The sequence below is a fragment of the Myxine glutinosa genome, chromosome 1, assembly GCF_964187855.1.
Source record: "Myxine glutinosa chromosome 1, kmMyxGlut1.1, whole genome shotgun sequence".
NCBI lineage: Eukaryota > Metazoa > Chordata > Myxini > Myxiniformes > Myxinidae > Myxine > Myxine glutinosa.
In genome coordinates, this window is record NC_136261.1 from 7,306,608 (window position 1) to 7,319,230 (window position 12,623).

The 12,623-nt window shown below is 46.9% G+C and overlaps 1 protein-coding gene across 2 annotated transcripts in view; it reads right to left on the minus strand.

The window, feature by feature from the left end:
* The window catches only part of FIBIN (fin bud initiation factor homolog), a 70,994-nt gene extending 59,420 nt beyond the window's left edge, over positions 1–11,574 (minus strand). Inside the window, exon 1 of one of the 2 annotated variants that reach the window (XR_013623823.1) lies at positions 11,468–11,572. Coding sequence is in view for 1 of the 2 variants with exons in the window: in XM_078780060.1 (XP_078636186.1) it covers positions 11,468–11,563 (96 nt within the window). In the remaining variant the exon portion in view is untranslated. Of the gene's footprint in view, positions 1–11,467 lie in introns of both variants that reach the window. The other variant, XM_078780060.1, reaches the window with a different exon arrangement.
* Between the last annotated feature and the right edge of the window lie 1,049 nt (positions 11,575–12,623).

Here is a 12,623-nt window from a genome sequence, read left to right on the forward strand (position 1 = left end):
TTCCACCTTTTGTCGGAGCGGGGCGAGGAAGAAGGAACCTTCCTTTCCCTCGTGTCTTTTTCCTCCCTTTCCCGTCACTTCCGCTTCCGGCCACTTCCGTTTCCTGCCACTCTTTCAGAAGGGCTCCTGACCCTCCAACCACAACAACTACACAACAACTTAATATACTACACACGGAAGCAAAGACCTGCATGGTACTTCACATACATTCACATAAATATGTAACAAGGTGGAGAGGTTTCTGTCAATCCTCGACTGTGATTCTGCAACTGGTCCAGACGGCATCAGCCCACAGGTCCTAGAATCCTGCTCTGGCGCTCTATCTCACCCTCTCTCTGTTCTTTTCACCCTCTCTTTTGCTCAAGGTCATCTGCCAGCATCTTGGAAATCAGCCAACATCACCGCTTTACACAAAAAGGTGCAAAAACAGATCCTTGCAACCACAGACCAATCAGCCTGCTCCCAAGTATCAGCAAAGTCATGGAATCCATCATTGCTTCGGATATCAAATCCTTCCTCTTCTCCAATGGCTTGATCTCTGATCATCAAGTTTCATTTCGTGATAATAACTCTGTTTGTGGTGTTTAAGGTACAATCAAGGTTCAATTAGTTATAATGACTCTGTTTACGGTGTTTAAGGTACAATCAAGGTTCATTTAGTTATAATAACTCTGTTTACGGTGTTTAAGGTACAATCAAGGTTCATTTAGTTATAATAACTCTGTTTTTGGTGTTTAAGGTACAATCAAGGTTCATTTAGTTATAATGACTCTGTTTACGGTGTTTAAGGTACAATCAAGGTTCATTTAGTTATAATGACTCTGTTTACGGTGTTTAAGGTACAATCAAGGTTCAATTAGTTATAATGACTCTGTTTACGGTGTTTAAGGTACAATCAAGGTTCATTTAGTTATAATGACTCTGTTTACGGTGTTTAAGGTACAATCAAGGTTCATTTAGTTATAATGACTCTGTTTACGGTGTTTAAGGTACAATCAAGGTTCATTTAGTTATAATAACTCTGTTTACGGTGTTTAAGGTACAATCAAGGTTCATTTAGTTATAACTAGGGCATGCCCGTACTATATATACACAAAGAATTAAGTTAAGCACCCCCCCCGTTTTTTTACAACCTCGCACATTACAAGTTTGTTGTCGTCAAAACAGTGTAATATACCCATGATATTGCTATATTTTCTGGAGAAGTGATATTATGGTCACATAAAAACATAACAATCATGCCGTTTTCAATATTTTATTCTGAATAATTTAAGGTGAAATTTTTTGGGAATTTTAGGCATATTTTCACCTCAATTTAAGTATGGAGCTATAGGTCCATCACGGACAGTGTGGATGACGTTTATGTTTTCTAACGTACAGTCATTGTTCTGAGAAGACCTCTAGCGATCTTTGCGTCAATAACGTGTGTAGGACCCACGTGATCGGATCACTGACTCAACCCTACGTCTCATAGACCCTGTAAGCCGTCGTATGCGTTGCTGTGGCAGGTTGTTCCATTCCCGATGTAATGCACGTTCCAATTCATCCAGATTGGCTATTGGAGGGACCATCTTCGCAATTTGTCGTCCCAACATGTCCCAAACGTGCTCGAGGGGGTTCAGGTTCAGGACAGGATTAGGGGGTGCTTAACTTAATTCTTTGTGTAGGGGTGCTTAACTTAATTCTTTGTGTATATATATCTAAAATTATATCCCCCCCCTCTATTTACATGAAATGGTTTGGTCCATTCGCAAAGCCAAAGCGAACGACTTGCGAGTACGGTGACAATCCCCCCCCTCTATTTACATGAAATGGTTTGGTCCAAAGCGAACGGCTTGCGAGTACGGTGACAATCCCCCCCCTCTATTTACATGAAATGGTTTGGTCCAAAGCGAACGGCTTGCGGAGTTTGGTAAATAAATCGCCATAGCTCGGTAACTACTTCTCCGATTAATATGAAACCTTGAAAAGGCACATCCTCGGGTCCCCAGCAATATACCTGGCAAGTTTCAAGTATATCGGACCGGTAGTTGTCGAGAAACAGCGGTCACAGACAAACACACACACACACACACACACACACACACAGACACACACACACACACACACACACAGACAAACACACATACACACAGAGATTACTGGAATTATAGATAGATAACTCTGTTTGTGGTGTTTAAGGTACAATCAAGGTTCATTTAGTTATAATAACTCTTTGTGGTGTTTAAGGTATAATCAAGGTTCATGAAGTTATAATAACTCTTTACGGTGTTTAAGGTATAATCAAGGTTCATTTAGTTATAATAACTCTGTTTTTTTTTTTTGTATACAAGATCGAGGCTCGTGAAAGAGCTAACATTAATCACAAAAAAAGGCAACCGACACATAAAACACAAAATAAGGGGAGCGGAACACAAGATGGGGAGAGAGGGGGAAGGACACAAACACAACATTTGAGAGCAAGGACATCGAGAGAAATGTGGGAGGGGGAGGGCTTGGGGGGAGGTGGGAGAGGTATAAAACCCATCAACACTGCAAGGACTTCCAGGAAAGAAGTTGGAATTTCCAAAAACGTGTATCTGGGGTGAATTAACAGGGGTATAAAAGATCAAAGTTTTGGTTGGGGGAAGATAAGAGATGGTGGTGAACAGCTGTTTTAAAGACCTGGAGGGAGGAGTGGGACTGAAGGGAGTGGGGGAGTTTGTTCCAGAGGTGGGAGAAACGGGGAATGAAAGAGTGAAGGTGAGCAGAGAACCTAGATTTTGGCAGTTTAACCATAAGAGGGTTGCTGGCAGATCTTGTGCGACCTGTAGGAATGTTAGGGGGACAGAGCACAGAGAGAGCTGGGGGAGCAAGGCCGGAGAGGAGTCAGTAGAAGACAGAAAGACAACCAACCTGCCTGCGGTGAGTGAGTGAAAGGCCCTCGGAGTTATCTTCTTCGCAGGAGAATCCAATGATTCTGAATGCTTTGGTTTCAACAGCGTGAAGCTGAGCTAGGTGTGACGCAGGAGCACCAGCCCATAGGGGAGAACAGTATTCCATTGAGCTGTGGATGAAAGCCTTGTATGTGGTGAGGAGCTCAGGTGTGCCAAGGAAGGACTTCGCACGACGGAGGATGCCCAGTCGGCGACTGGCTTTGGAGGTCAGCTTGGAAATGTGGTTATCCCAAGAAAGATCATGGCAGATAGTGAGACGCAAAAGCTTGAGTGACAGAACTTCTTGGAGAGGATTGTTGAGAAAGTAGATGGGAGGGTTTTCCAGTCAGTCTTTTCGGAGAGACACAGTAAGAGTGTGAGATTTATCAGGATTGAAAGACATGTTCCACTTGTTTGACCAGTCTGTGATTTTGTCCAGGTCTGCAGAGAGTGAAGAGGCTGCAGACTGCCGATCTGAGGGATGAGGAATGGAGCGGCAGATAGTGGAGTCATCAGCAAAGAGATAGAGAGGATTTTCCAGAGAGTCGGAGAGATCATTGATGAAGACCAGAAATAGCACAGGGCCCAGAACACTATCTTGGGGAACTCCAGTCAGAACAGGAAGGGGAGATGAGAGAAATCCATTCAGGGCCACACGTTGCCAACGACCAGAGAGGAAGTCCGCAAGCCATGAGTGGAGATTTCCATGGATACCATAGGAGGAGAGTTTGGTGAGCAGAGCTGGGTGCCAGACCGTATCGAAGGCACGTGATATGTCAAGGGAGACAGCTCTGATTTCCTGTTTGGCATTGAGGACCTCCATCCATTGTTGAGACAGAAAAAGCAGCATGTCCAGAGTGGAATGGCCTGGTCTGAATCCAAATTGATGATCAGAGATCAAGCCATTGGAGAAGAGGAAGGATTTGATATCCGAAGCAATGATGAATTCCATGACTTTGCTGATAATTGGGAGCAGGCTGATTGGTCTGTAGTTGCAAGGCTCTGTTTTTGCACCTTTTTTGTGTAAAGCAGTAATGTTTGCTGATTTCCAAGATGCTGGCAAATAACCTTGAGCAAAAGAGAGAGTGAAAAGAACAGAGAGATGGTGAGATGGAGCTGCAGAGCAGGATTTTAGGACCCGTGGGCTGATGCCGTCTGGTCCAGTTGCAGAATCAGTCGAGGTTTGACAAAAACTTCTCCACCTTGTCAGGAGAGAAGGACACAGTGTCCAGGAGCAGTTGGATTCGACTGGGAAAGGTGGGAACAGAGAGAGATGGGTTTGGGACACAAGATTTTGAGGCAAACACAGAGTTGAGGCATTCGGCTTTGTCACGTGCGGTGTCAACTGTGTCGCCATTTGAGGTAAGGGAGGGGATGGAGGGGGAACAAACACCAGAAACGGATTTGACCAGACACCACCAGGATTTGGAGGAAGGAGACAGGTTTGAGAGTTCAATCTTGAGTGTGGAGAGATAGTGCTTCCTGGCACTCCTGAGGGTAGACACACACTTGTTCCGAGCTTGGTGGAAGGAACTGAGATTGCCATCAGTTGGATTAGCCTTACAAGAGGCAAAGGCAAGTTGTTTCAGGGCAACTGCCTCACCACAAGATTCCGTGTACCATGGACGGGAGGAAGGGTAAGACAACTGAAGACGAGATGGGATAAATCTGTGCATGAGAGAGAGCAGTTTGCTTTGGAAGAATTCCCAGGTAGAATTGATGTCAGAGGCAGTGGAGATGGGAGACCAATCCAGATGATTGATGGCTGCTTGCAGACCGTTCCAGTCAGCCTGAGTGAAATGCCAGACTCGTCGACGCTGAGGAGGCTCTCTGAGAATGGCCAGAGAGATGTCCATTTTAACAAGCACATGATCAGAAGAACCGATTGGAGCAGAAGAAGAGCAGCAGACATTTGCAGGGAAGTTTGTCATAAACATGTTTGTCATAGTTTGTTTGTCTGTTTGTGGTGTTTAAGGTACAATCAAGCTTCATTAAGTTATAATAACTCTGTTTACGGTGTTTAAGGTAAAATCAAGGTTCAATAAGTTATAATCATAAGGGCCTATTTTTACTGATGAGACCATATTCGGAAATAATAAGATGTATTTCCTGGAAGCTTCCACCGTCACGTTCCCACGTTCCACAAAGAACCTATAAATCTCGGTTTAGCATCTTTACTGCCTTGGCGGAGATTCATCGTTACTAAGATTTTGGATTGGAAAGACGATATAGCGTCTCCTGTAGGAATAGAATGTTCATTTCCGATGATGGAGATTCACTGGCAAACTCTGCAAAGAGATCCAGGGGATATCATTGGCGTTCAGGTTACTTCAAGGAGTGCGCTTACAGTGTTCAGGTGTGCTGCACATGTGTGCTGTCCAAAGCACCTACCAATGGACGTCCTCTTGGAAACACATGCATCGGTTGTTTGGTCCTGGGGTACATCCACAGGGGATTCCGATACGACTCTAAAATTGCGATTGTTTGATGCTGCGAGCGCTGCATCGTGCAGTTTAAGGGGGATGTTGAGCAGACTGTCCTATTTCCACTTTGACCTGTAAAATAATCTCGTGCTGTTATGGGATTTCTTTTGTGTGGTGGCCAAATCGTTTCAGCGTAGAGATTATTCCGTTTGGAAAATGCAGCATTTGTAAAATGCGTTGAAAAATTCCAAAACACGAAAAAGGAAGATGGATCAGCCGGAGGAGGCAAGGACGGAGCGTAACGTTTCGGCCACGGGGTCACCTTCATCGATGAAAAAGCAGGGTCTCACTCTCAGGAGGATCATACTGAGGGTTGTTTAGGTGATCGGTTGAGTCATGAATGTTGTGCGGCTCGGAATGAATTTTGTTGTGGCTTCGCATGCATCCTGTGGCTGTTGGTTGCATCATTTTTCTGCTGATGCCGCTGACGCAACGACCCTGTTACCAGTCATTGTGCTGACCTCGGAAACATGACAGGCCGAGTCAACCTGCGTAGTGTTAATTCAACGGCACGGCAGGGGCTCAAATGGCACGGCAGGGGCTCAAACGGCACGGCAGGGGCTCAAACGGCACGGCAGGGGCTCAAACGTCACGGCAGGGGCTCAAACGGCACGGCAGGGGCTCAAACGGCACGGCAGGGGCTCAAACGGCACGGCAGGGGCTCAAACGGCACGGCGGGCGCTCAAACGGCACGGCAGGCGCTCAAACGGCACGGCAGGCGCTCAAACGGCGCGGCAGGCGCTCAAACGGCACGGCAGGGGTTCAAACGGCACGGCAGGGGTTCAAACGGCACGGCAGGGGCTCAAACGGCACGGCAGGGGCTCAAACGGCACGGCAGGGGCTCAAACGGCACGGCAGGGGCTCAAACGGCACGGCAGGGGTTCAAACGGCACGGCAGGGGCTGAAACGGCACGGCAGGGGCTCAAACGGCACAACAGGGGCTAAAACGGCACGGCAGGGGCTGAAACGGCACCGCAGGGCCTGAAACGGCACGGCAGGGGCTCAATCGGCACGGCAGGGGCTGAAACGGCACGACAGGGGCTCAAACGGCACGACAAAGGCTCAAACGGCACGACAGGGGCTCAAACGGCACGACAGGGGCTCAAACGGCACGACAGGGGCTCAAACGGCACGACAGGGGCTCAAACGGCACGACAGGGGCTCAAACGGCACGCCAGGGGCTCAAACGGCACGCCAGGGGCTCAAACGGCACGACAGGGGCTCAAACGGCACGACAGAGGCTCAAACGGCACGACAGGGGCTCAAACGGCACGACAGAGGCTCAAACGGCACGACAGAGGCTCAAACGGCACGACAGGGGCTGAAACGACACGACAGAGGCTCAAACGGCACGACGGGCTCAAACGGCACGACAGAGACTCAAACGGCACGACGGGCTCAAATGGCACGACAGAGGCTCAAACGGCACGACGGGCTCAAACGGCACGACAGAGGCTCAAACGGCACGACAGAGACTCAAACGGCATGACGGGCTCAAACGGCACGACGGGCTCAAATGGCACGACATGGGCTGAAACGACATGACAGAGACTCAAACGGCACGACAGAGACTCAAACGGCATGACGGGCTCAAACGGCACGACGGGCTCAAACGGCACGACAGGGGCTGAAACGACATGACAGAGGCTCAAACGGCACGACGGGCTCAAACGGCACGACAGGGGCTGAAACGACGTGAGGCTCAAATGGCACGACGGGCTCAAACGGCACGACAGAGGCTCAAACGGCACGACAGAGGCTCAAACGGCACGACGGGCTCAAACGGCACGACAGGGGCTGAAACGACGTGAGGCTCAAATGGCACGACGGGCTCAAACGGCACGACAGAGGCTCAAACGACATGACAGAGGCTCAAACGGCACGACAGAGACTCAAACGGCACGACGGGCTCAAACGGCACGACAGAGGCTCAAACGGCACGACAGGGGCTGAAACGACATGACAGAGGCTCAAACGGCACGACGGGCTCAAACGGCACGACAGAGACTCAAACGGCACGACGGGCTCAAACGGCACGACAGAGGCTCAAACGGCACGACAGAGCCTCAAACGGCACGACAGAGACTCAAACGGCACGACAGAGACTCAAACGGCACGACAGAGCCTCAAACGGCACGACAGAGACTCAAACGGCACGACAGAGACTCAAACGGCACGACAGAGCCTCAAACGGCACGACAGAGACTCAAACGGCACGACAGAGGCTCAAACGGCACGACAGATATGAGATTGCCATCCTGCGGTCATTACCCACTACAGCGGCTCAGTAAGGATGCAACCAACGGATTCTTGTTTCTGAATGAATCCCAGTGCGTTGGGCATTCCAGTATTGAAAGGCAAGTGGTAGCACGTGTGGAGCGAGCAACATGGTCTCGGAACGAGACAATATACTACAGGGAATGTTATTTATTACCTGGCAGGTACGAAACGCAAAGCGGGGTTCAGCAATTGGTTCACTCCGTCTGTCTGTCTGTGTGTGTCCGTCTGTCCGCCTACAGACGTCATTCTAAGATTGAGGAACTACTTCATTTCAATTGAATGTTATATTTTGGACATTGTAGAACAGGAATCGGAAAACGAATTCGAACATGAACCTGCAGGTTCAGGCATACGTTGGCTCTGAATTTAACGAATTGTATGGAGTCTCATCCTGATCACGCATGCTCACAGCGAAGTGAGGTCAGGCTCACTCTCATTACAAAATTTCAGGTCAGGCTTACACCAGTCAGTCTTACTCTTTTTTTTTCTTTTTGTATACAAGATCGAGGCTCGTGAAAGAGCTACCATTAATCACACAAAAAGTCAAACCGACACATAAAACACAAAATAAGGGGAGCGGTAGACAAGATGGGGAGGGAGGGGGAAGGACACAAACACAACATTTATTATACACTCGAACACACAAACACAAATCGCTTTTTGGCACTTCCAAAACTCTTCAGCTTAGCAGGATTAGGACAAAATATTAGGGCATTTCACAAATTCAAATATTTCACAAATTTCACAAATATTAGGGCATCAAGAGCAATCAAATTTTCCACTCGCGCTCTCGGCGTTAGAGAACATCGAGATTCAGACAAAATCGCGTCTTGTAGGAAGTACCGATCGTGCTCGGAAACGCAATAAGCAAGTGGTTAAAGGGGTACCTTAAGCAATTTTCTCTTAGGATTAACAACGGATATGGAAAACTGCTCAACGCAGGAAATTGAAATTTTGCATTTTGCAATTTTTTTTTTGCATGTTGATCACTCCGGTTTGTGTGTTTGTCTGTCCGTTCACTTATACTTGCCTATAGGTCACGATTTTAAATCGATCTTCACGAAACTTCATCAAATGGTAGAGTTCGTGGTCCGACAAAATCATATATTTTTTTTGAGGTCAAAAGGTCGAAAGGTCAACCACTTTTTTCAAATTTCTAAAATCCTCAATTTTCATCCGATTAACTGGAAATTTGAATAGGATTTACATATCAGCAAACTGAATTCAACCACCAAATATTTTTGAGATCAGCATAGGCCAAAAGGTCAACAAAGGCCAAAAGGTCAACAAAGGCCAAAAGGTCAACAACAATTTCAAATTTCTAAAATCCTAAATTTTCATCGGATTGACTTGAAATTTGAACAGGATTTACATATCAGCAAACTGAATTCAACCACCAAATATTTTTGAGATCAGCATAGGCCAAAAGGTCAACAAAGGCCAAAAGGTCAACAAAGGCTAAAAGGTCAACAACAATTTCAAATTTCTAAAATCCTAAATTTTCATCCGATTGACTTGAAATTTTAACAGGATTTACATATCAGCAAACTGAATTCAACCACCAAATATTTTTGAGATCAGCATAGGCCAAAAGGTCAACAAATACCAAAAGGTCAACAAAGGCCAAAGGTCAATAACAATTTCAAATTTCTAAAATCCTCAATTTTCATCCGATTCACTTGAAATTTGAATGGGATTTACATATCAGCAAACTGAATTCAACCACCAAATATTTTTGAGATCAGCATAGGCCAAAAGGTCAACAAAGGCCAAAAGGTCAACAAAGGCTAAAAGGTCAACAACAATTTCAAATTTCTAAAATCCTAAATTTTCATCCGATTGACTTGAAATTTGAACAGGATTTACATATCAGCAAACTGAATTCAACCACCAAATATTTTTGAGATCAGCATAGGCCAAAAGGTCAACAAATACCAAAAGGTCAACAAAGGCCAAAGGTCAATAACAATTTCAAATTTCTAAAATCCTCAATTTTCATCCGATTCACTTGAAATTTGAATGGGATTTACATATCAGCAAACTGAATTCAACCACCAAATATTTTTGAGATCAGCATAGGCCAAAAGGTCAACAAATGCCAAAAGGTCAACAAAGGCCAAAAGGTCAACAACAATTTCAAATTTCTAAAATCCTAAATTTTCATCCGATTGACTTGAAATTTGAACAGGATTTACATATCAGCAAACTGAATTCAACCACCAAATATTTTTGAGATCAGCATAGGCCAAAAGGTCAACAAATACCAAAAGGTCAACAAAGGCCAAAGGTCAATAACAATTTCAAATTTCTAAAATCCTCAATTTTCATCCGATTCACTTGAAATTTGAATGGGATTTACATATCAGCTAACTTAATTCAACCACCAACTATTTTAGAAATTAACATAAGCCAAAAGGTCAACATAGGTCAAAGGTCAACCACATTTTACAAATTACTAAAATCCTCAATTTTCATCCGATTGACTTGAAATTTGAATAGGATTTGTATATCAACTTACTGAAACCAACCACCAACTATTTTTGTGATCAGCTTTGGCCAAAAGGTCAGCATAGGCCAAATTTCTAAAATTGTCAATTTTCATCCGATTGACTTGAAATTTGAATAGGATTTGTATATCAGGTAACTGAAACCAACCACCAACTATTTTTGAGATCAGCTTAGGCCAAAAGGTCAGCATAGGCCAAAGGTCAACCATCTTTTTTCAAATTTCTAAAATCCTCAATTTTCATCCGATTGACTTGAAATTTGAATATGATTTACATATCTGGTCACTGAATTCAACCACCAACTATTTTTGAGGTCAACATAGGCAAAAAGGTCAACATAGGCCAAATTTCTAAAATTGTCAATTTTCATCCGATTAACTTAAACTTTGAAGACGATTTGCATATCAGGTCACTGAATCCTAGCACTAATTATTTTGAGGTCAAAAGGATGCTCCACTGAGTGCCATTCTTTGCTCTGTTTTGCCAAGTGTCGCTCTATGAGTGATTTTTCATTTTATTCTTTATTACACAGATTGTTGTTTTTTGATTCGGAACAGAAAACAATTTCCCATTCAATTACAGCATTTGATTGAACGTTTCCTGTAACATTGAATGAGTTGGGATTTGAACAAACAAAACGTTAACCATCAGGCGAGCAGGTGGACTCGAACACCTGTTATAATTATATTCGGCAAAAATAGAGATCTATAAACCACACAAAGGACAAAAGTATGGACAGACACAGTAACAGGCAGATACCGGAACGGAGAGACAATGTGACGGACAGACTCCATGACCAACAGACACCGTAACCGACAGACACCGTGACGAACAGACAATGTTATGGACAGGCAGCGTGACATCGACGTGACGGCCGGACACCGTGACGGACGGACACACAGTGACGGACGGACAACGTGACGGACGGACAACGTGACGGACAGACAGCCACCGTGACGGACAGACGTGACTGGCAGACACCGTGACGGACAGACACCATGTCGGACAGACACCATAACCGACAGACACCGTGGCGGACATCAATCCAGGTCGAGCCCCAAATAATTTAAATATATATGTAAAACGGCCGATGCTTTACCCGAGTTGGATTTTTTTTTTTTTTACGTAAAAGGTACTTTTAAAAGTTTTCAGACAGGTGATACAAACAACAAACAGTGAAGGTTTCGCGTCACAAGAAGACCCTCAAGACCCTTCGTGTGACGCAACCCCCGCGCGGAAATTCGAGCCAAACCCGAGACCCAGACAGGACGCGGATCCACACCTCGGGGTAGACCGTGGACAGGCGTCGGGCGGCGCGTACCTGGATCAGGTACAAGAGGAAGCAGCACAAGAGGCGCAGCGCACGCACGGACTGCATCTTACCGTTAACGGCACGTGCGAACATCACCCACAACTCGAGTTTAAACGGAGAACCCCGCGTTCCTCCCCCCAACCCTGAAACGTCCCTCCCCAACCACGAAACGTCCTTCCCCAACCCTGAAACGTCCCTCCCCAACGCTGTAACGTCCCTCCCCAACCACGAAACGTCCTTCCCCAACCCTGAAACGTCCCTCCCCAACGCTGTAACGTCCCTCCCCAACGTTGTAACGTCCCTCCCCAACGCTGTAACGTCCCTCCCCAACGCTGTAACGTCCCTCCCCAACCCTGTAACGTCCCTCCCCAACCCTGTAACGTCCCACCCCAACTACGAAACGTCCCTCCCCAACTACGTAACGTCCCTCCCCAACCCTGTAACGTCCCACCCCAACTACGAAACGTCCCTCCCCAACCCTGAAACGTCCCTCCCCAACGCTGTAACGTCCCTCCCCAACCCTGTAACGTCCCTCCCCAACGCTGTAACGTCCCACCCCAACTACGAAACGTCCCTCCCCAACTACGTAACGTCCCTCCCCAACCCTGTAACGTCCCTCCCCAACTACGAAACGTCCCTCCCCAACCCTGAAACGTCCCTCCCCAACCCTGTAACGTCCCTCCCCAACGCTGTAACGTCCCTCCCCAACGCTGTAACGTCCCTCCCCAACCCTGAAACGTCCCTCCCCAACCACGAAACGTCCTTCCCAACCCTGAAACGTCCCTCCCCAACCCTGAAACGTCCCTCCCCAACGCTGTAACGTCCCTCCCCAACCCTGAAACGTCCCTCCCCAACGCTGTAACGTCCCTCCCCAACCCTGAAACGTCCCTCCCCAACCACGAAACGTCCCTCCCCAACCAGGAAACGTCCCTCCCCAACGACGAAACGTCCGTCCCTCCCCAACCACGAAACGTCCCTCCCCAACCACGAAACGTCCCTCCCCAACCCTGAAATGTCCCTCCCCCCAACCCTGAAACGTCCCTCCCCCCAACCCTGAAACGTCCCTCCCCCCAACCACGAAACGTTCCTCCCCCCAACCATGAAACGTCCCTCCCCCCAACCACGA